We start from the raw sequence: 23,584 nt of genomic DNA on the forward strand, positions 1-23,584 counted from the left end.
GATCGGGCAATAGATTATCCGAAGGTTCTCCTGGCTTCAATATGTAACCTTGTGGAAATGTAATAAACTGTAATCCATAATTTAATAAACAGTTTTACATGTTAGGTGTGTCAAATGACGATTTAACCCTTGACCTTGTTAAAAGAGTAAAATACCCTAAAATAGATCACTCCAATTAATCAATGAATTATGATGTCATCTCCAAATAATTACCAATCATCTAAAGATCCCATCAGGCAAACATTATTATGGTGGTTTTCTTAAACTCGTACGTGTTTGATGAAATTCCAATTGATGAACTATCGAGTTTGTATTCTGGGTTACCCTTGAGATTGGATCACCGCAAGTGGTAGTGCTCTTAGAGGCAGAGCTTTCTGCAAAGTGATCCCGAACTTATAAGCCATGTCCAAGTCCTGGGGCTAACCCCACCTTCAATCTTCCAATCAAACAATTGCGAAGTGAAGCCCAGCATCAAGTGCAACATCCGCAAAGCCAGTGGCAGACCTGGACAGATCCTTCTCCCAGCTCCGAATGGTATGAGCTCAAAGTTTCGGCCTTTCACATCAATCCCTGAAGAACCCAAGAACCTCTCTGGAAGGAATGAATTGGGGTTTGTCCAGTTGCTGGGATCTCGAGCGATAGCCCACGCATTCACTATCACTTGAGCATCCTTGGGCACGGTAAACCCCAATATCTCCACTTCAGTTTCGGCTCTGTGTGGGATCAAGAGAGGAGCTGCTGGGTGCAGCCTCATCGTCTCCTTCACCACCGCTTGAAGGTAAGGAAGCCGAGCGATGTCAGTCTTCTCCACTGGTTTTCCCTCGGAAACGTTCTCTCGGAGCTCCGATTGAACCTTTGCCATCTTTTCTGGATTATGGAGTAGCTCTTCCATCGACCACTCTATTGTCGTAGAGGTTGTGTCTATACCTGCAATGAATAAGTCCTGATACAGAAAAACCCATATATGGTCAGAGCCCAGAGGAGAGAATGAACAAATAAGAGCGAATTTTGAGAATGGATACCGACCGAAAGCAACGCTTTGATATCGAAACGGCCAAAGTCCAAACTCTTGTCATGGAAGTGATTGAGCAGGGCATCAAGTAGATCATCGTTATTTGTGGTAAGAGAGCGAACTGAAGCTCTGATTTTCAACCATTCGTCTATCATTTCGTCGAACAGTTTGTGCAGTCGATCGAAGTGAATCGCCGAACGACACTTTACACCTTGGAGGTCAAATGGTTTCAAAACAGGGAAATAATCCAAAAGGTTAGGCTTCCCTGTTTCTTCCAGAACACCCCAGACGGCCCATTTGAATTCCTGCGCAGCCTCCGAATCCAGACGGGCCACGTCCATAGAGAAGACAGTGTTCGACAGCAAGTTAAGGGTGGTGGTGAATGAAAGCTTACTGATGCGGATCAATTATGCTTCTGGATCCGACTGAGCCTCCTCTCGTATCCGGGACAATGAGTCCTGCAAGAAAGGTTAGATGCGGGCCGGCTTGTGTGCCGGGCAGCCGCCTCCGATGGCAAAGTTAGATGATGAACCGAATGAGGTCTCGTTCAAAAGCTACACAAGATTATGCTCAAAGTGTATTGGATTGCTTACCGGAAGGGTAGATCTATGCATTTATAGTGTGGGTGTTACCTTTTATATATTTGGTAAGTTAGCCAACCTCGGATCATGCTCCCTTGTCGTTGGTCCCATTCAATCAGCTGCTGAGTTGACCTTCTATAACAAGGATGATTGCTATATCTGTGGCGTACGTTGCGCTTTTGGTTATAGAAGATCGGCATCCTTCCCGATTAACCGTAATGTGGAGCCCCATTCGGCCAGGACCCGATCACGTTTCGTCCTGTAAGAACCGGGTGTTACCAGATTAATATGACGATGCGTATTATTCGGGTTATACCCGTTTGGTGCCCATCTTTCCGTATCATAAGCCCCCTATCCCGATCGTTGCTTGCGGGGTTCGGGATAGTTAAGTGGTTGGAACGAGTTGTGCCTCGGGAGATTCCACGAGCTCCCTTTCCTCGGGACATTCCAGGAATACCCTTTAATGGGCGCATTAAATGCCTGCGCACTAAAGTGATCAGCTGTTTTTTTGTAACGGCTGTCCTCAGGACTTCGCCCAACCTGGGATTGACACGTCAGGTGGCTAGGCGTAGGCTCATAATGAGAGCCTCGGGGGAGGCGAACCGTCTTCGCTTTGTAACTGTTGATCGTCAAGAGTCGTAATCGTCTGATCAAGAAGTGTAACGCCTCCTCCGGCAATATAAATAGGGGCCTTTCCCTTCATTTTCTTCCCACTGTTTTCTTCGCTCTCGACTTAGCGACGCTCCCGATCGACTTCGAAGCTTCTCAAGCCTTCCTCGCTTTTAATCGGTAAGTTTCCTTTTCCTTATGGCCCCGAGGAGATATAAGGCCCCGAAGAAGCCAAAAGTAAGCTTGAGAGGGTTTAGGTATCAGAACAAGGTTCCCGTTCCCATCTACCGTGATAGGCGTCGTCGGGCCGAGGGTTATACGAGTGAGGGTGATAGCGATCAAACGAAAAAATACAATCTGACCGGGGATCGCCTGAAAGAACTCCACGAGCAATCTTCTGATGAGGAGAAATCCAAATCTAATAGCTGCTCAACCCAGGACGACGATCCCCGACTCTATGATGAGATCCAAGAGATGTTCCGTAAGGACAAAGAGAGGCAGGCGATGCAAGCCTTGACTTCGTCCCTCGTACCCGATGAAGTGGAAGGGGAAGTAGAGACCGGGGTAGAGGCAGAGGAAGAGGCCGAGGAAGAGGCCGAGGTTGAAACCATTCCAAGCGTAGATTCCCGGGAGGGTCCCGATCAAAGTTTCAATTCGAACCCAGCCCCTGTTTCTGATTCCGCCACTCCTTCTGCCCACAGTGCCCTGAGACCTGAGTCTACGGCCACTTCCCGGGATCCCCCTGCTGTATCTTCCCAAGCTTTCCTTCGGACAGATGTCCCATCTACCTCCCGTGCATCTAGATCGAAGGCTCCCCCTCGACCGCCCTTTCAACGTCCTAGCGGTTTTCGGGGGGCCATTTGTGACACCCAGCCCAAATCTAGCCCGGAAACCCGATCTGTTTTGCGTGAAGTCGGGTTTTGTTTAATGTTGACTTTGAAGTTTGACCGTGATTTTAGTTTTACTATCTTTTAAAATATTAGGAAGATGTCTTTGTGGGCCATCTCAGTAGAAGATATGGTGTTTGACCCAAAACCCATGGATATTGATGATAGTGTTTCCTTATGGAAACCTTACTTGATTTGGTGTTGAACTATTTATTTGTGAAGAAGAATTTGGTTGATGAACCTAAAGCTTAGTTGGACCTAGTTTGAAGACTTCCCTCCATACTAGGTAAGTAGTACGATGTGTTGAAAGAAGCCCATCCAAAAATATTGAAGTTAGGCCCATTAAATCCCTATTTTTGAACAAGTTGTCCAAGCAGTGGCATTTTGGTAAATATCTGTTTTTAAGGTTTTCAAAAGCTTTATTTCTTTTAATTTCGTGGTAAACTATTCCCACCATGTTTCTAAACCTCTTGATAGTGTGGGATCGACCTTTGAACTTCCTCTTTGGCAACCAATCAACCAACAGGGTTAGTTTGGTCAGTTTGGTGAAACCCTAGTAATTCTTGGACTCTTTGTGATATGTAAAAGGGGGAACTCCAAGTGTTTCACTCCCACTATGTTTCTAGTCCTTGGGAGAACGTGGGAAGATCCCTAGAACCTCTCCTTCGAAGCCAAGAAAGATCCTCAAGTATCTGTTCAGGTTTCTTCAGGTTTCTTCATCGGTTTCTCTTCTAAAAGGTTGGTATTCAATTCGCTTCTTCTTTAATTCATTCTTTCTTCTCTACTTCTGATCTTCTGATCATGAGAAGGGTATTACACTACTGTAATGACCTCTTCTTTAATTCTTTTAGCCCTAGAGTGAATCCCCCAATTCACTCTATGATCTTGAAGCCATATGGCGATGATCCTTGAATTTGATTCCACCAAAGCTCTTAATGATACTTTCCCTAATTTCCTACCTATCTTTATTATTGTGGGGAAGGTCTCATATTATTACCATGACCTTCCCTTGTGTCCTCATGATTGAGGAGTTGATCCTTGTTTTTCCTTGGAACAATTGGCAACCCTTTTATTTTCTATTAATTCTTTGGACTCTCCCCAAAACCTTTCTTGATTGTAAATTCCTTGCCCTAAGGGTGAATCTTTATTCTCCTTAGTCTTTTCGTGGGATACACGGATTCTTGTTAGTAAATCCCTAATTGTATGATTTGAATTTGTTTCCCTTCACTTTAATTGAGAACCTTATTTTCTCTCATTAGTAGACCCTTTCTAATTCCATTCTTTATTTTGAAATACTAATGAGATTTTCCTTTATCTATCTTGGGTTGTTTTTGTGAGAATTAATTATGGGTAACTCTCATGAGAGGTAACCAACTCTTATGAGAGGTAACCATATATGAAACCCTATTGTTCTTTTATTTGTTGGAAACTCCCCAACACCTTTTTCAGATTGTGCATTCTTTGTTTCTCTTTCCCATGGGTGAATCTTGATTCTTTGTTTCTCTTTCCCTTGGGTGATATTTGTGTTAACCTAAACTTGATCACTATATTTTCTTCATGATCCATGTTTAACCTAATTAGGATTTCTAATTATTCTTTCTTCGTTCTTGTTCTTTTTTGAGATCAGGAAGAAGATGATGCATTCTTGCAACCATCTACTCCATGATCTCATCCTATTCTTTGAGATCTATGATCATCATCATGATCTTAACCCTAACCAAATAAATTCCTTGAAACCCTAACCCTTGAATGATCTTTCTGGAAACCTCTTGTAACCTTCCATGTGAGGGAAACCTCATGGGTAATGTTTCTGTTAACATAAACTAGATTTCCTATGAATTCTTGTTATTTTCTTGATAACAATCATTCCCTCTCTTTCCGTGATCATAACCTTTTCATGAGCCATATGTTATGATGAAACCCTAACCTCTTTGTTACAAACCTATTATGATTGATTTTTCGGACTATGATCTCCCCCATGTTTTCATTTGGGTTAGGTTGTACTTGGTTATCAACCCCATGAGCAAAGCACCCTTGTATAGCAATATACTTGGGGGCGGTTACTAGTGGCGGTTGATTAAACCAAGCGACCGCCTTAAGCGACCGCCCGGTCTCGCTTGCGGGGAAAATGCCCTCTTTTGCCCCCCCTGTTCGTTATAAATAGCATCCCTCGCCCTATTAACGCATTATTATGTTCGGGATTGCTATTTTGGGCGATTAGCGGCGAAGTGGAATCGAAAGGGGATTCAGGTCCGAAGTGTTGTTAATGATATGAAACCTTTTCTCTTCTATTCTTGGTGATTCTGATTAAGGTAATGAATCTCCATCTGCAATTCTCTTCTTTTTAACGTCTAATTGATATGAACCCATCTCCTTTTTGTTAGTGGTTACCCAATTGATTTGTTGTACTCCCTTTTCAATGTTCTTGATGAGATCATTTCCAGAAACGAATCCCTGCATTTGTTAATGGATAGATCCAGTCAAGGGGAGAGTTTCTGGATAATCCATTTATGATAATTGTTAGGTTTCTTTTCACCTAGTGTCTCTTGGAGTGTTAGATTTGAGACTTTGGCCATGATCACTCGAAATCCGGATTGAAAACGGATGATAGAAGGCCTGAGTTTCGGATTTGAAACTCTCTATTTTTGGGGCGGTCACTAGTGGCGGTCGCTTAACTTAAGCAACCGCCACAAGCAACCGGCTGGTTTCCAGTAACTGTGTAGGTTTGATTTTTGAATTGTTTTGACTCTTGACTCTTATACATTCTTGTAACCCTATGCCTAGGTGTTCTCTGTTTCAAGTAGAAGTCTTATAATAGTTTCTGGAATTCAAGTTAGAAGGATTTTACATAATTACAGGTAAGGACATGCATTCTTATTTATATGCAATTACATATACATGATGATTCTGTTGTTCTATTTACTATTCTTTGATCATGTAACTTGCTGTAATTGTATAAAGTATGTGAATCTTATTGTACACTTGCTGTTTGTGGTATTCATTGATGTACTTCATCTTTTATGATATTGCACAACTGTTCATGATATGATAAAGAGTGTTGTAGTGTGATTGTGATGGAAGGGGTATTCCATTGGGATATCTTGGCTTGGGATATCAGAAGGCTGTGGAATGGGACACATGCTGCTGATGTCTCCAAGACTCTCATGATTACTTGGATGACATACTTAGGGAGTCTAGAATTGCATGGCTAGGTACCCCACATGCTATTACCCTTTCGGCAGGGGAATTGAAGCCGGGTGACCCGTGACAATGGTGACGTGACTATGTTTCATCCAACAGCGGTAACCAGTCCGTGCGGAGACTCAGTGGTCCACTATTGGTCATGTAATGGTAGGGTTGCATATGTTAGGGTTGGGCTCATGGACGTCCAAGGAGCGGACCGGGTGTCGCGAGGAGTCATGAGAGCATCCGCCCCAATAATATGTGGATGACCATAGGGTTAAGGAGTGGAGTCCAACAGAGGTAACCGGTCCGTGAGGATTCTTACTCCTAGGTTGCGAAGGATCTTGAACCGAGTTGGTTGGTGCCATAGGGGAAGTATCTGGACTTCATATAGTATGTTACCATTATGACCTTGCATTGGATTAGAAACCCCGACATGCGCCAGTACTCATTGCCAATGGTCGTGGTGAGAGAGTGTTGACTTAACCCCCAGCCACGGTTTTGAGAGCCGGTGTGGACTTACCCCCTTTGCCCGGGATCCCTACGAGAGGTAACCAGTCCTTGCCGGATCGAGTGATGAGACTTACCCAAAGGAGGGCTGGTGTATATCTTAAAGCATGTCAGCCATTAGAGACTTGCATAGTTAGATCTTAGTAGCATTCATATTTCGCATATCATCCATATCATTTCATATGTGCATTCGTGGATTGTATTGACATATATATGAGAATTGCTTGTTCCTTGCGAGTTCGTTGGAACTCATTCCTTTCATTGTATGTATTATATAAACTGTACGGATGGTTGCACAACGTCGGAAGTTGGAGATGATTTGTATGAAAGAGCCTTCTCGTTTGAAGCCGATGTGGCAGCGACAAAGGTGATACATGAACTTGCAGAGCATGAAGCCTCCTGAAGATGAAGATTACCTAGTTTTTATTTTGCTTCCGCTGAACTCGATATTACATTTGATTCTTGATTCTTTCCTTTGATTATTTCTTGGATATTTATTGGAGTATTTGGACTCCTGTAACATTTTTATTAATTATTGCACTATTCTTGCTCTTGATTATAGGTATTTGTATTTATTATTATTGATAGACTAAAACCATGGATCCTGTGACGGTTCGCACCCACGGGTCGTCAGGCGGGTAACCGGGCCTGGCGGGCGGGGTGTGACACCATTCCCCGTAAACCTGATTGTAAGAAACTTGACTCCGCAGCCTTAGAAATCCTTCGAGCCGAACCCTTAACTCCCTGGCACATTAATTTTGTCCAGAACTCCTCGGGACCTGAATTCTATCTCTGCTCCCTGTTTCCCGAGGATCTGGATAGGTTTTTGGGTAGTTTTGGTATTCCTGAGGGATATCAGGTTATTATCCCGACTGATAGCCAAAGAGTGAATAGTCCTCCCGAGGGATTCTATCCCTTGTATTATGACGCCTTTATCGGGGGGTTGCGCCTCCCGTTGCATGATCTTTTCATAGATGTGCTTGAGCATTATAAGCTCAGCCCTTCCAATTTGAGCCCGAACAGTTGGAGGATTATGATCGGGTTCGTCGGTTTTTGTAAGTCAATAGGGGTCTTCCCTACTTTCGGCTTATTCCACCATTATTATTCCCTTCATCCTCACAGCCAACGCGGTTGGTTTTTCCTATCCAAGAGAATTTCCCCTTCTCAAGGGAACTTTATTTTAAAGGATTCCCTCCCGTCCACCACCAAGAAATGGCGGGAGTTTTATCTCTTCTTTAAACCACCTTCTCCCGAGCCCTTCTGTCACACCCCGCCCGCCAGGCCCGGGTTACCCGCCCGACAACCCGTGGGTGCGATCCGTCACAGGATCCATGGTTTTAGTCTATCAATAATAATAAATACAAATACATGAATCAAGAGCAAGAAATAGTACAATAATCAATAAAAAGGTTACAGGAGTCCAAATACTCCAATAAAAATCCAAGAACGAACGAAAGAAGGAAGATCAAGAATCAAAAGTAATATCGACTTCAGCGGAAGCAAAATAAGTAACTAAATAGTCTTCATCTTCAGGAGGCTTCATGCTCTGCAAGTTCATGTATCACTGTCTGTGCCACATCAGCTTCAAACGAGAAGGCTCTTTCATACAAATCATCTCCAACTTCCGACATTGTGCAACCATCTGTACAATTTATATAATACATACAATGAAAGGAATGAGTTCCAACGAACTCGAAGGAACAAGCAATTCTCATATATATGTCAATACAATCCACGAATGCACATATGAAATGATATGGATGATATGCGAAATATGAATGCTACTAAGATCTAACTATGCAAGTCTCTAATGGCTGACATGCTTTAAGATATACACCAGCCCTCCTTTGGGTAAGTCTCATCACTCGATCCGGCAAGGACTGGTTACCTCTCGTAGGGATCCTGGGCAAAGGGGTAAGTCCACACTGGCTCTCAAACCATGGCTAGGGGTTAAGTCAACACTCTCTCACCACGACCATTGGCAATGAGTACCGGCGCATGTCGGGGTTTCTAATCCAATGCAAGTCATAATGGTAACATACTATATGAAGTCCAGATACTCTCCCCTATGGCACCAACCAACTTGGTTCAAGATCCTTCGCAACCTAGGAGTGTGAATCCTCACGGATCGGCTACCTCTGTTGGACTCCACTCCTTAACCCTATGGTCATCCACATATTATTGGGGCGGATGCTCTCATGATTCCTCGTGACACCCGGTCCGCTCCTTGGACGTCCATGAGCCCAACCCTAACATATGCAACCCTACCATTACATGACCAATAGTGGACCACCGAGTCTCCGCACGGACTGGTTACCGCTGTTGGATGAAACATAGTCACGTCACCATTGTCACGGGTCACCCGGCTTCAATTCCCCGCCGAAAGGGTAATAGCATGTGGGGTACCTAGCCATGCAATTCTAGACTCCCTAAGTATGTCATCAAGTAATCATGATAGTGCTGGAGACATCAGCAGCATGTGTCCCATTCCACAGACCTCGATATCCCAAGCCAAGATATCCCAATGGAATACCCCTTCCATCACAATCACACTACAACACTCTTTATCATACCATGAACAGTTGTGCAATATCATAAAAGATGAAGTACATCAATGAATACCACAAACAGCAAGTGTACAATAAGATTCACATACTTTATACAATTACAGCAAGTTACATGATCAAAGAATAGTAAATAGAACAACAGAATCATCATGTATATGTAATTGCATATAAATAAGAATGCATGTCCTTACCTGTAATTTAGTAGAAGTCCTCTAACTTGCAATCCAAAAACTATTATAAGACTTTTATTTGAAACAGAGAACACCTAGGCATAGGGTTACAAGAATGTATAAGAGTCAAGAGTCAAAACAATTCAAAAATCAAACCTACACGACTATCGGAAACCAGCCGGTTGCTTGTGGCGGTTGCTTAAGTTAAGCGACCTCCACAAGCGACCGCCCCGTTTTCAAGAGAGTTTCCAACTCCGAAAATCAGACTTTTTATCATCCGATTTCAATCCGTTTTGGGATGATCTTAGTCCGAAATTCAAGCTTAATAAGTCTAGAACAAGGGGGTAACAAGAAACCCTAAAATTAACAAAGATTTATTACCCAAATCATTCCCCTTGATGGGATCCATCCATTAAACAAATGCGGGGATTCGTTTCTGGACAGGATCTCATCAAGAACATTGGAAAGGGAGTACAACAAATCAATTGGGTAACCACCAACAAAAAGGGGATGGGTTCAAATCAATTAGAGGTTAAAAGAAGAGAATGCAGATGGAGATTCATTACCTTAATAAGAATCACCAAGAATAGAAGAGAAAAGGTTTCATATCATTAACAGCACTTCAGACCTAAATCCCGCATGTTTCCACAGCCGCCTAATCGCCCAAAATAGCAATCCCGAACAAAATAATGCGTTAATAGGGCGAGGGATGCTATTTATAACGAACAGGGGGCAAAATAGGGCATTTTCCCGCGTAACCGGGGTCGCAGGCGGTCGCTTGGTTTAATCAACCGCCACTAGTAACCGCCCCCAAGTATATTGCTATACAAGGGTGCTTTGCTCATGGGGTTGAAGACCAAGTACAACCAAACCCAAATGAAGACATGGGGGAGATCATAGTCCGAAAAATCAATCATAATAGGTTTGTAACAAAGAGGTTAGGGTTTCATCATAACATATGGCTCATGAAAAGGTTATGATCACGGAAAGAGAGGGAATGATTGTTATCAAGAAAATAACAAGAAATCATAGGAAATCTAGTTTATGTTAACGAAACATTACCCATGAGGTTTCCCACACATGGAAGGTTACAAGAGGTTTCAGAAAGATCATTCAAGGGTTAGGGTTAAGGTTTCAAGAATCTATTAGCTAGGGTTAAGATCATGATGATGATCATAGATCTCAAAGAATAGAATGAGATCATGGAATAGATGGTTGCAAGAATGCATCATCTTCTTCCTGATCTCAAAAAGAACAAGAACGAAGAAGGAATAATTAGAAATCCTAATTAGGTTAAACATGGATCATGAAGAAAATATAGTGATCAAGTTTAGGTTAACACAAATATCACCCAAGGGAAAGAGAAACAAAGAATGCAAAATCTGAAAAAGTGTTGGGAAGTTTCCAACAAATAAAAGAACAATAGGGTTTCATATATGGTTACCTCTCATGAGAGTTGGTTACCTCCCATGAGAGTTACCCATAATTAATTCTCATAAAAACAACCCAAGATAGATAAAGGAAAATCTCATTAGTATTTCAAAATAAAGAATGGAATTAGAAAGGGTCTACTAATGAGAGAAAATAAGGTTCTCAATTAAAGTGAAGGGAAACAAATTCAAATCATACAATTAGGGATTTACTAACAAGAATCCGTGTATCCCACGAAAAGACTAAGGAGAATAAAGATTCACCCTTAGGGCAAGGAATTTACAATCAAGAAAGGTTTTGGGGAGGGTCCAATGAATTAATAGAAAATAAAAGGGTTGCCAATTGTTCCAAAGAAAAACAAGGATCAACTCCTCAATCATGATGACACAACGGAAGGTCATGGTAATAATATGAGACCTTCCCCACAATAATAAAGATAGGTAGGAAATTAGGGAAAGTATCATTAAGAGCTTTGGTGGGATCAAATTCAAGGATCATCGCCATATGGCTTCAAGATCATAGAGTGAATTGGGGGATTCACTCTAGGGCAAAAGAATTAAAGAAGAGGTCATTACAGTAGTGTAATACCCTTCTCATGATCAGAAAATCAGAAGTAGAGAAGAAAGAATGAATTAAAGAAGAAGCGAATTGAATACCAACCTTTTAGAAGAGAAACCGCTGAAGAAACCTGAACAGATACTTGAGGATCTTTCTTGGCTTCGAAGGAGAGGTTCTAGGGATCTTCCCACGTTCTCCAAAGACTTAGAAACAGATTGAGAGTGAAACACATGGAGTTCCCCCTTTTAAATAGCACAAAGAGTTCAAGAGTTACTAGGGTTTCACCAAACTGACCAAACTGACCCTGTTGGTTGATTGGTTGCCAAAGAGGAAGTTCAAAGGTCGATCCCACACTATCTAAAGGTTTAGAAACATGGTGGGAATAGTTTACCACGAAATTAAAGGAAATAAAGCTTTTGAAAACCTTCAAAACAGATATTTACCAAAATGCCATTGCCTGGACAGCTTGTTCAAAAATAGGGATTTAATAGGCTAAACTTCAATATTTTTGGATGGGCTTCTTTCAACACATCATACTACTTACCTAGTATGGAGGGAAGTCTTCAAACTAGGTCCAACTAAGCTTTAGGTCCATCAACCAAGTTCTTCTTAACAAATAAATAGTTCAACACCAAATCAAGTAAGGTTTCCATAAGGAAACACCATCATCAATATCCATGGGTTTTGGGTCAAACACCATATCTTCTACTGAGATGGCCCACAAGGACATATTCCTTCATTTTCAAAGATAGTAAAACTGAAATCACGGTCAAACTTCAAAGTCAACATTAAACAAAACCCGACTTCACCCAAAACACATCGGGCGCCGGGCCGAATGGGGCCTACCCAAAACACGGGTGTCACACCTTCCGTACTCAATTCCAAGAAGTCCCCAAGGGGAAGATCGACCGTCTGAATATTCCTGTCGCCCTTCATCCCGAGGAGGAAGACTATATTGATATAATAAACTCGGTTGACGATGACGAGCTCGCAGTCCATGGGTATTCCATGGAGTACGAGTCAGTTCTTCAGCTATGGGGTTTCTCCCCGAGTAAGTCTCTTTTTATTGTTTCTGTGTCGTCTATGTTGTGCTGACCTGATACGTACTCTTCGTTTTTCAGTGAGTCAAAATATCTCTGAAGATGATCTTCTGGCAATGGCGCTCGGGAACATGGACGAGGCAAGGAGACGGAAGCATGTGCCTACAAGCAAGACTCCTTCGGGAGTACTTAAAAAAGCCCCCGCTCAAGTTCCTGCGGCCGCCAAGGCGATAGCCCTTCCTCCCAGGCCATCTCCGGACAAGAGTCTAAAGAAGAAGGCTCCTTCCTCGGGAGCTGAGAAGCGTAAAGGAGACGGCGTTCCTCGTCTCTCGAAAAGGGTTCGTATCGACGAACCAGCTCGGGAGGTTGCCCCCTCTTCTTCGGGTGGTGACCTTGGTTTTAACTCCGTTTTCAGTGACTCGGAGTATGCTGAACAGTGGCTAAATGAGGCCACTAATGATGCTGATGCAACATATCTGTGCAACCTCCCGAATAGGGAGTTTTTTAATGAAGGATACAGGTACCTATCTTTCTTCCTTTTTCTCCCGAATCACTATTATCCATCTTCTTACCCGGGTAATCTTTTTTCAGATACGTTGCTGGTGCCGTGCACATTTTTTCTGAGTCTCTTCGTAGGGCTCGGGACCAAGCGAAGCAGTTAGCGCTGGCCGAACAGCTCCACGGGGAGTCGAACGTTAGGGCCCGCACTGCTATTACTGCAAAGGAAGATGCGGAGAAGAAGCTGAAGGACGCCGAAGAGAAAGCGGCCAAGCTGAAGAAGGAAAGGGATGTCCTTTCCAAAAGCAAAAGCAAGTACAAAGGGAAGGTCAGTGACCTGGAAGAGAAGGTCGGGAAGGTGTCTGAAGATCTGAGGGCGTCTGAAGCCCTCTTATTGGCGGAGAAGAATGAGAATGCCCAGCTGAGAGACAAGCTGAAAGAGCTGGAGTCCTCGGGTACAGGAGCTTCAAGGTGAGGTGTGCTGGAGGAATACTTCACGACTCCAGAGTTCAAGAGTCTCGTTCTGGCTGTTGCTACTCCCTCCTTTAGGAGAGGTATGCGAGTTGCCTTTAAGAAGGCTCTGGAGCAAACTGATCTTCCTCGCCCCCAAGAGCTGGAGAAGCTGCTGGACCCTCTGATTTACGATGAACTCAAACGCCCTCGTCCCAAAGGCCTTCCCGAGCTTGAGGATTTTCCTTTTCCCGATGCTGTGGATTATATTGATCCTCTTCCCCAACCCTCTCCTGAAGACGAGGTAAGAGAGGAAGGTGAAGATGAAGAGACAACAGCTCGGGAGGGAGATAGTGAGCTGCCGGAGGAGCATGATCGGGATGAGGAAGAGATCCAAGGTTCCCCTGCCAATACTGTAGGCTTGCTGGAGTCCCTAGAGGGCGCGACTGAACCAGCTGCTGGAGAAGACCTTCCCGGGAGTCCTTCAGTTAAAATTGATTAAGTCTTAATGCTGAATATTGTAATCTTTTTATGAATGAATCAAGTTTTTTCCATTTTTGCATAAGCTACCAAACAATTTCCCCCTGGGGATCATCGAGATAAGCCCGAGTGAATGGTATCTCTGAGGAAAGATGCAATTTCCCTTTAAAAAAGGAGTAATTAATCAAACGAGAATGAACCCGAGTGAATGGTATCTTTGAGAAAAGATGCAATTTTCCTTAAAAAAGGAGTAATTAATCAAACGGGAATGAACCCGAGTGAATGGTATCTTTGAGAAAAGATGCAATTTTCCTTAAAAAAGGAATTATTAATCAAACGGGAGTCACCCGAGTGAATGGTATCTTTGAGAAAAGATGCAATTTTCCTTAAAAAGGAGTTATTAATCAAACGGGAGTCACCCGAGTGAATGGTATCTTTGAGAAAAGATGCAATTTTCCTTAAAAAGGAATTATTAATCAAACGGGAGTCACCCGAGTGAATGGTATCTTTGAGAAAAGATGCATGTTCTTTCAACCAGAGTTAATCAAGCGGGAATGAACCCGAATTTATTGTATCTTCTTTAGAAAGATTTGATCTGGTAAAATGTGAAGTCACAAACGAAATTGACCCGACGTCTATAGTGGTTATTGGTAGAACTTCTTCAAATTTGTGGAATGCCATGAACGATCAATCGGGCTTCCGTCTTCTATTCTTTTCAGTCGATATGATCCCGGCCTTGTTTCTTTTTCCACCAGGTAAGGCCCTTCCCATGTTGGAGCTAGCTTTCCTTGATTTCTTGGGTCTGAAGCCCCTGTTCGTCTTAAAACCAGATCCCCCGATCTATATCTTCGGTTGTTTACCCGAGAGTTGTAGTGTTGTGCCGCTCTCCTTTGATACAATAGATTTTTCTGTTGTGCTTTTGTCCGGGATTCCTGCAAAAGATCTAAATTCTCCCTGAGCCCTTGATCATTTTGTTGTTCATTAAACGTATCATAACGCAATGATCCAGCCAATACTTCCACGGGAGCTAGGGCTTCAGTCCCATAAGCTAAACAAAAAGGGGTTTCGCCAGTTGGGGTTCGCACCGTAGTTCTGTATGACCAGAGGACGCTCGGGAGTTCCTCGATCCACATTGCCCGATTATCTTCCAACCTTTTTTTGATCCCATCAAGAAGTGTCCTGTTGGTGACCTTAACTTGCCCATTGCTCTGGGGGTAGGCAACCGAAGCGAATCGATGTTCTATATGGTACCTCATACAAAAGGATTTGAACCCGGCGCCTTCAAATTGTTTGCCATTGTCCGTCACTAATATCCGGGGTATCCCGAACCTATATATTATCTTCTCTTGAAAAAACTTTTCCATCTGTTTCTCCGTGATGGAAGATAATGGCTCAGCCTCGACCCACTTTGTGAAGTAATCTATTGCAACCACCATGTACTCCCGATTCTTAGGAGCTTTCGGTAGTTTCCCGACAAGGTCCATTCCCCACATCGCAAATGGCGTCGGGTTGGAGACGGATATCATGGGGACCGCTGGTAACTTTGGGACATTAGCGTGTTTCTGGCATCGTTCGCATTTACGGACATATTCAATCGCGTCTTTTTGTATTGTAGGCCAGAATATTCCCGACCTTAATACTTTTTGTGCCAACGCCTTCCCGCCCATATGTGCACCACATATACCTTCGTGGATTTCAGCTAGGGCGTAACTCGCTCGGGATGGCCCAACACATCTTAAGAGGGGATTCGTGAAGGACCTCCTATACAGGTGTTCCCCGACCATGGTGAACCGAGCGGCTTGATTCCGAACTCTTTTTGCTTCTTTTGGATCAGTCGGGAGAATGTCATCCCGAATATACGTAATCAGAGGTGTGGTCCAGTCTGGTTCCTTGCTGATCTCAAAGGTTTCCAGTTCTTGGATACTCGGGCTATTTAATTCTTCAATGTAAACCGCCGAGTCCAAGTTTTTGTAACTTGCCATTGACAGTCGGGAGAGTTCATCTCGCATTTTCATTCTCCTTTCTTGGTATCCCGTCGGTATGTTACCCGTTCAAAGAAGGTTTGAAACTGTCCAACCTTGACCAAATATTTAGCCATTCTTTCATCCTTTGCTTCATACTCCCCCCTGATTTGGTTGACAACCAATTGAGAATCACTTCTTACTTCCAGTTCCCGAACCCTGAGGGCTCGGGCCACTCGCAAGCCTGCTATGACAGCCTCATACTCTGCTTCATTGTTTGAGGCTGGGAATTTGAATCTTATTGCATAGCTGATAGTGAAGTTCTCGGGACTACAGAGGGTCAAGCCTGCTCCCGATCCTGAAACACTACTCGAACCATCAACATGTATAATCCACAACTCAGATACTCCATCCGTCGGCATTTGGTCGTTCTTCTCTGGTATAGTGCTTTCGACAACAAAGTCGGCCAACACCTGGGCTTTTATGGCCGTCCTTGGCCTGAACTCAATCTGGTACTCGCTAAGTTCCACAGACCACCCGACCATCCTCCCTGCTACATCAGGCCTTTGGAGTATTTTCTTTAATGGGAAGTTAGTCGGGACTATTATCGGGTGCGACTGGAAGTAAGGCCTTAGTTTTCGTGATGCCACGAGAAGTGCCAACGCCTGCTTATCGATGTCCGGGTACCGCTTTTCGGCATCTATAAGCACATAGCTCACATAGTAGATCGGATTTTGAACGGTATCACCCCGAACCAAAACTGCACTGACCGCCGTTGGCGAGATTGCCAGATGGATCGTGAGAGCCTCTCCAGACAGAGGTCAGGCCAAAACAGGTGTTGTCCCGAGATATGTTACAAGATGATCGAAGGCCTGTTGGCATTCTGGTGTCCAAGTGACTGTTCCCGAGCTTGACGTAGTTTTCAAAGCTTTGAAGAACGTGTTACACTTTTCCCCAGCTCGGGATATGAAACGATTCAAAGCGGCCACCCTCCCGGTTAAACACTGGATTTCTTTTATGGTAACTGGTGGTGTCATTTTGATCAGTGCTTGAATCTTTTCTGGATTAGCCTCGATTCCTCTCTGGGAAACCATGAACCCAAGAAACTTTCCCGAGGAAACCCCGAAAGCGCATTTTTCAGGGTTCAGGCGCATTCGGTATGTCCTAAGAACATCAAATGTCTCTTCCAAGTCAGCCAAATGTCCTGCCCGAACCAAGCTTTTTACAAGCATGTCGTCCACATATACCTCCATGTTCCGCCCGATTTGCCTTTGAAAAATCCTATTGACAGCTCTCTGATAAGTTGCCCCCGCATTCTTTAACCCGAACGGCATTACTCGGTAGTAATAACTCTCCCGATCAGTCATAAAGGAAGTGTGTTTCTCGTCCTCTCGACTCATTAAGATCTGGTTATATCCCGAGTATGCGTCCATGAAACTAAGGACTTCATGACCAGCAGTGGCATCGATCAGAAGATCAATCCTCGGGAGAGGGTAGCAATCCTTAGGGCAGGCTTTGTTCAGGTCAGTGTAGTCGGTACACATTCTCCATTTCCCATTTGCTTTCTTCACCATAACTACATTGGCAAGCCAGGTCGGGCATTCGATTGGTTCTATGAAACCCGACCTCTCCAATTTTTCTACTTCGACCCTGATTGCCTCATGCTTTTCAATCGCAAAATTTCTTCGTCTTTGGATGACCGGGGTAGCATCCTTCTGTATCCAGAGTTTGTGCTCTGCTACTCGTCTGTCTATCCCGAGCATATCATTTGCTGACCATGCGAAGATATCCGCATTATCACACAAGAACCGGGTAAGTTCCTTCTTGAAATCGTCTGGCTGCTCTAAGCCAATAAACGTTCCTCGGTCAGGAAAGGATTGACTAAGTTGGATCCTTTCCAGCTTTTCCACGGGTTCTGCCCGTTGCATGCTTTCTTCATCACGATCATCCCGAACCTCGACGTTCATGGCCGTTCCCGAACTTTCTGGCTTACGCTTTTCCTTCAAGTAGTTTGTATAACATTGTCGGGAAGCCGATTGATCTGAGCAACACTCCCCGACTCCGGATTCGGTCGGGAATTTTAACTTCATATGCCTGGGGGACACCACTGCTTCAAGTGCGTTCAATGTTGGTCGTCCCAGTATGACGTTATATGCCGACAGTTCCCGGACCACCATGAAGTTTACCCGAACCAAAGTATCTCGGGGTGACACTCCCACTTTGAGATCCAGATGGATCGTTCCTTCTGCCACCGTGGATGATCCTGCGAAACCACATACGTGGCGTTGATGATGGTGTTAACAAATCATCAGCCAACTTTAATCTTCTCGAAGGCATCATACGAGATGAGGTCGACAGAGGATCCCGTGTCCACCGAACTCGGTGAACCTCCCGGTTTGCTATTTTGACTCGATGATAATCGCGTCATCATGTGGTGACGTGACACCATCCAGGTCGGCGTCAGTAAAGGTTATAGGCTCGGGACATACCGGATTTTGCCTTTTCTTAGGTAAATGAACAGCCCCCACGAACCGAGCCTTTTGTTTTGCCTTTCTGATCGACTCCACAGTTGGTCCCCCCATGATGACGTACACAGGTGTTTCCTCCCGATCGACCTTCTCTTTTCCTTTGTCCGCTTTTTTTGTCAAGCTCTTTTGGACTTGGGGATCGACCTCTTTTCTTTGGCGCCGGTGAATATGCTTGGCTCTTCCCTGACTGCCTTACATATTGACCCAACTTTCCTTGTTGAATCAATTTCTCTATTTCAAACTTCAGATTCCGACAAGCATCCGTATGGTGTCCGTAATCTTGGTGGAATCGGCAATATTTTGTCATATCCCAATCCTCTGGAGGTGCACGTATCTTCCCGGGCCATTTCAACTCCTTTTTATCCCGAATATTCATCGAATCTCTGACGGCTTCGAGTTTAAAGGAGTATAGTTTACTTGTTCACGCTTCCAGTTACTTTTTGGCCTCTGATGCTTGTCACTTGGGGATGGTTTTTCCTCACGATCTGATCTTCTGTCCCGATCTGCCTTAACCCGAGCGTCAATCACTTCATAGACACTGGCTTGCTTTTGACACCTGCGTAACAGCATGCCGTACGTTCTTGGCTTGTCCGTAAGCAAGACTTCCAGAAGCCTTTGGTGGGTAATGCCACTCCAAAGCACACTGTATGCTACTTGATCATCAAGCTCCTCGATCTCGATGGCAACTTCATCAAATCTTTTCAGATAATCCCGAATGGACTCATTTCGGCCTTGTCGTATGCCAAAGAGACTGTTAGACGTCTTTTTACTCCCGATTGCGCTTCGGAACCGAGCTATGAATTTTTGGGCCAACTCCCGGAAATTATTTATTGATGCCGGTCGTAGACTACTAAACCATTTAATAGCCGGGCCCTTAAGTGATGCTGGAAAAGTTCTGCAGAGCAATTCATCCTCCCGACCTAGCACCGTCATTACCGATTTAAAGTAGCTGATATGCTCTTTTGGATTTGTTTTCCCTTCAAAAGGGGTGAAGGTCGGCATGATAAAATTCCTTGGTAGAGGCATGTTCATGATTTCGTCTGAGAACGGCTCCCGATCCACTACGTCAAGATCCTCGTCATGATCCCGATCTTCCAGTTTTCGCTCGACCTCGGCCACTCGCCTTCGCAGCCGGTTCTGCCTTGTACCCTCCTCATCGGATTCGACACGTTCCTTTTTTGAGCGAGGGTTTGTAGTCTCCTTCCTTTGGGATGGTGCCCGAGAGGTCGAAATTCTCGACCTTGAAGGTTGGGGTTGGCTTTCTCCTTCTTCCTCCTTCTCTACGATCTCATCGACCTGTTCCCGACTATACCTCGGGGGCAAGGACCCTGTTTTAGGCGGCAACGAAATGCGTTCTAAAGCACTGATCCTTGTCCCATTAGGCGTGGTTTGGCGCTTGCTACGATCAGATTGTATTTCCCTTTGCTCCCGAGTAATTTTTGTTCTCGGGATGCGCCTTGGATGTCGGGCTCCTCGCACCGTCCTGAAGGCTTTCATTAGCCTTCCCGACTGGGTATTACGCCTTGGTCCTTGTTCGACCCCAATTTGATGTACTAAACCACGTAATACCCCTTGCATTTCGAGCATGCCTTTATGTAGTTCGTCCATATCTGCCATAATGGCTTGGTCCCGGGGTCCTCGTGATGTCCCTTCTTCATTTGGATCATCCAGAACCATGTTGTCCGGAAGTATCTCTTGTTCTTCGTGAACCGACGGATTAATCGTTTCTTCGGGAATTACTCGATCATCCCCCGTACTTTCTTGTCGGGAACGTCCATTAGTTCGTCGCACCATGACTTGAAGATTTTGTCGTTCCCACGTGACGGCGCCAAACCGATGCGGATCAATTATGCTTCGGATCCGATTGAGCCTCCTCTCGTATCCGGGACAATGAGTCCTGCAAGAAAGGTTAGATGCGGGCCGGCTTGTGTGCCGGGCAGCCGCCTCCGATGGCAAAGTTAGATGATGAACCGAATGAGGTCTCGTTCAAAAGCTACACAAGATTATGCTCAAAGTGTATTGGATTGCTTACCGGAAGGGTAGATCTATGCATTTATAGTGTGGGTGTTACCTTTTATATATTTGGTAAGTTAGCCAAACAAGGGCTGATGTTTCTCCTCGGATCATGCTCCCTTGTCGTTGGTCCCATTCAATCAGCTGCTGAGTTGACCTTCTATAACAAGGATGATTGCTATATCTGTGGCGTACGTTGCGCTTTTGGTTATAGAAGATCGGCATCCTTCCCGATTAACCGTAATGTGGAGCCCCATTCGGCCAGGACCCGATCACGTTTCGTCCTGTAAGAACCGGGTGTTACCAGATTAATATGACGATGCGTATTATTCGGGTTATACCCGTTTGGTGCCCATCTTTCCGTATCACTTACCAATGTCAACTGCTTGACCCACCTTGGCATTGTTATTAATGTGAACAAGGAGCTCCTGAACCTTCTGGTTCCGCAACGATTCGGTGGCCTGAAGTCTTTGTACAGAGAAGATATGATTGTTGCAGAGCTTGCGGAGGCTTCGCCACTGGGAGTAGGGAGGGAACCACACAATTGATGTGTTGTGGTGGTTTTGCACCGTAACTGAGTCCAAGACCATTCGACTCGCCAGGGCCTGATTGTGGGTTTGAAGGATTTCTCTGGCCATTGCAGCCGAGGATGCAACGACAGTCGTTACACGACCAAGCAGTGGCGGAGCCACGTTGGGACCGGAGGGGGCCATGCCCCCCCCCCCGGATTTTTTGAATTTGTAAATATCTTTGTTTTTTTCCTTATCTCTCTATCTTTAAATGTGAAACACCACTATTGGGCCCCCCTTCAAAAATTAAAAATAAAAATTTATGATAAAGATGATGGGTACAAATGTCATTCATAATCTTTATCTAATGGTTATCATTAAATCCCTAGTTTTAAGGAATAAAATGTTAAATTCTAATTAAAAACTAACTTAAACTAACTCATGATCCATGAATTTCTCCTTATATATTTTCTCCTATTTTCATTTCTATTTATTCTCTCATGAATCTCCTCTTTTATTCCTATTTTTCTCTTTTTTTTTTTTCTCACACGTCTCACAAAATATTGAAGTAGTTAGCAAATTTTGAAATTTTCCTAAATCTTCTCCACATCAGGTATTCACTCTCTCTTTCTCAAATTATTCCTTTCTCTCTCTCTCTCACTCACGAATTTTCTATTAATTTACCTAATTTTTAATGTAAACTCCACATTAAAATATAATAATATATTCTGATATGGGACCTACAGTGGGTCCCACATTGGCCACATACATTCGGCCCCCCCAAAGTTCAATCCTGGCTCCGCCCCTGCGACCAAGCCTGAGAGTCATGAGTGCACCGTTGATCTTGGTGAGTCTGGTTAGAGACTCGTTGGGTTTGTCACCGAGTTCGAAGAGTCTCCCAACGATTGGCAGGGGAACCGGTCCTGGTGGGAGCCTTGTGTGTTTGCTGGTGCTGCCGAGGAAGATGACGGGGAAATTCCATGCCCTCAAACTCTACACAGCAACACCACCACTAACACAACTAACACCAAAATGAACAACTCCATGCTCTCGTTTATCCCTCCCTCACCAAAAGAAAATTTGGTCTCTGCAAAACAACTGAGATGAAGGGAGCTTCTCTATCTTAAAACTGGGTTTCCTACGTTGGACCAAAAAAAAAGGGATTTTTTTTAGGGTGTATTATTGCGCTTAAACAACTTTCCAAAAATATTTATTTATTTGTTTATACTAAAGATGAGTCTCGATAGCACCATCATGTGCTTCCATGACGTGCGATTCTTATTGATAAGTAAAAATAAGGGTAATTTTCATCTGGACCCCCTGAGGTTTGGTCCAGGTCATTTTTAGTCCAGTTTAAGTTTCCTTTTGCATATGGCTCCCCCATAGTTTCAAAAAATGATTAATTAAGGACAACTTAACAGAAACTGTTAGTTTAATAAATTTTGTGACAAAAATACCCTTGTATCATTTGGATTTTTTTATATTTTAATTTTAATCTACTCAAATAAATAAATAATAAACAGTCATCGATTCCCTTTGAACAGTTATCGGTTGAAGTCGGAATACATTTGCCGTCGACGAAGAAGAAGAAGATCTGAGAGTGAGCCACATTTGGAGACGAAGAAGAAGAAGATCTGAGAGTGAGCCACATTTGGAGATCAAAACCATACCTGTGATCCTCATGCTCATGCGACTCCACAAAAAAAGAAAATGAGGACGACTTACTCTTCTTCTGCTACTACTGCTGGTCTCCGTCTGCAACCGGGGTAACCACTCTTCAAAAGTGTTACCTTTCTCATGTTTCAAGCTTGGATCAATTGCTATTTTTCTTGGAAGTGGATCTTTTGCTTCATTCTGTAGAATCGCAGAGGTAAACATCGAATCGGTTCTTTTGGGATTATTGAATACATGAATATACCCATTTCTAATTTTCAGTTTTTTTTCAGGTTTCTGACTTTGTTTGATGATCTTTTTTCTTTTTTACGAGCTTTCTGTTTTTCAATTTTTTTCTCTTCTATTTTAGATGGATTCGATGGATAGAAAAAATCAGTTTTTGTTTTTTGGCTTTTGACTTTCTTTTTACGTTTTTGCAAGTGCTCTTGTTTTGCCTTTTTTTGGATTGTGGATCCATCGTTTTTTATTTTTTTCTCATAGAACCAGTGGTGAGAACAGGTATGGTATCTCACGAATAATCTTTCAACTCAGATCTGAATGGAATTGAAGTTTGAAATTTGTTCCTCATGACTTCCATTTTGATGTTTTTTAGGGTTTGAGAGGTTGTGATTTGAACTGAATTCAGAACGATAAGAGCTAAAGTTATTGCTGTTAGGGTTTCTCTTCTCGCTTGAAAATTCGATTATGAAGAAGAAGGAAGCTTTTGTGGGATGAAGCAAAAATAAAAAATAAAAAATTTCAAACGAGGGTATTTTTGTCACCAAATTTATTAAATTAACAGTTTCTGTTAAACTTGTCCTTATTTAATCATTTATTGAAACTACAGGGGAGCCATATGCAAAAGGAAACTTAAACTGGACTAAAAGTGACCTGGACCAAACCTCAGGGGGTCCATATGAAAATTACCCTAAAAATAATAACAA

General features: G+C 43.6%; 1 protein-coding gene across 1 annotated transcript; it reads right to left on the reverse strand.

Annotated features, from left to right (window-relative positions):
* Positions 1 to 320: 320 nt before the first annotated feature.
* Positions 321 to 22,033, reverse strand: LOC149030247 (geraniol 8-hydroxylase-like). The gene is given in 6 exon segments (XM_089144827.1): positions 321 to 415; positions 418 to 943; positions 1,027 to 1,405; positions 20,848 to 21,145; positions 21,794 to 21,980; positions 21,983 to 22,033. Coding segments are annotated over 6 exon segments (1,536 nt in total).
* Positions 22,034 to 23,584: the final 1,551 nt, after the last annotated feature.

The sequence above is a fragment of the Hakea prostrata genome, chromosome 1 (assembly GCF_041222555.1).
Source record: "Hakea prostrata isolate BN-2017 chromosome 1, UWA_Hpros_2, whole genome shotgun sequence".
NCBI lineage: Eukaryota > Viridiplantae > Streptophyta > Magnoliopsida > Proteales > Proteaceae > Hakea > Hakea prostrata.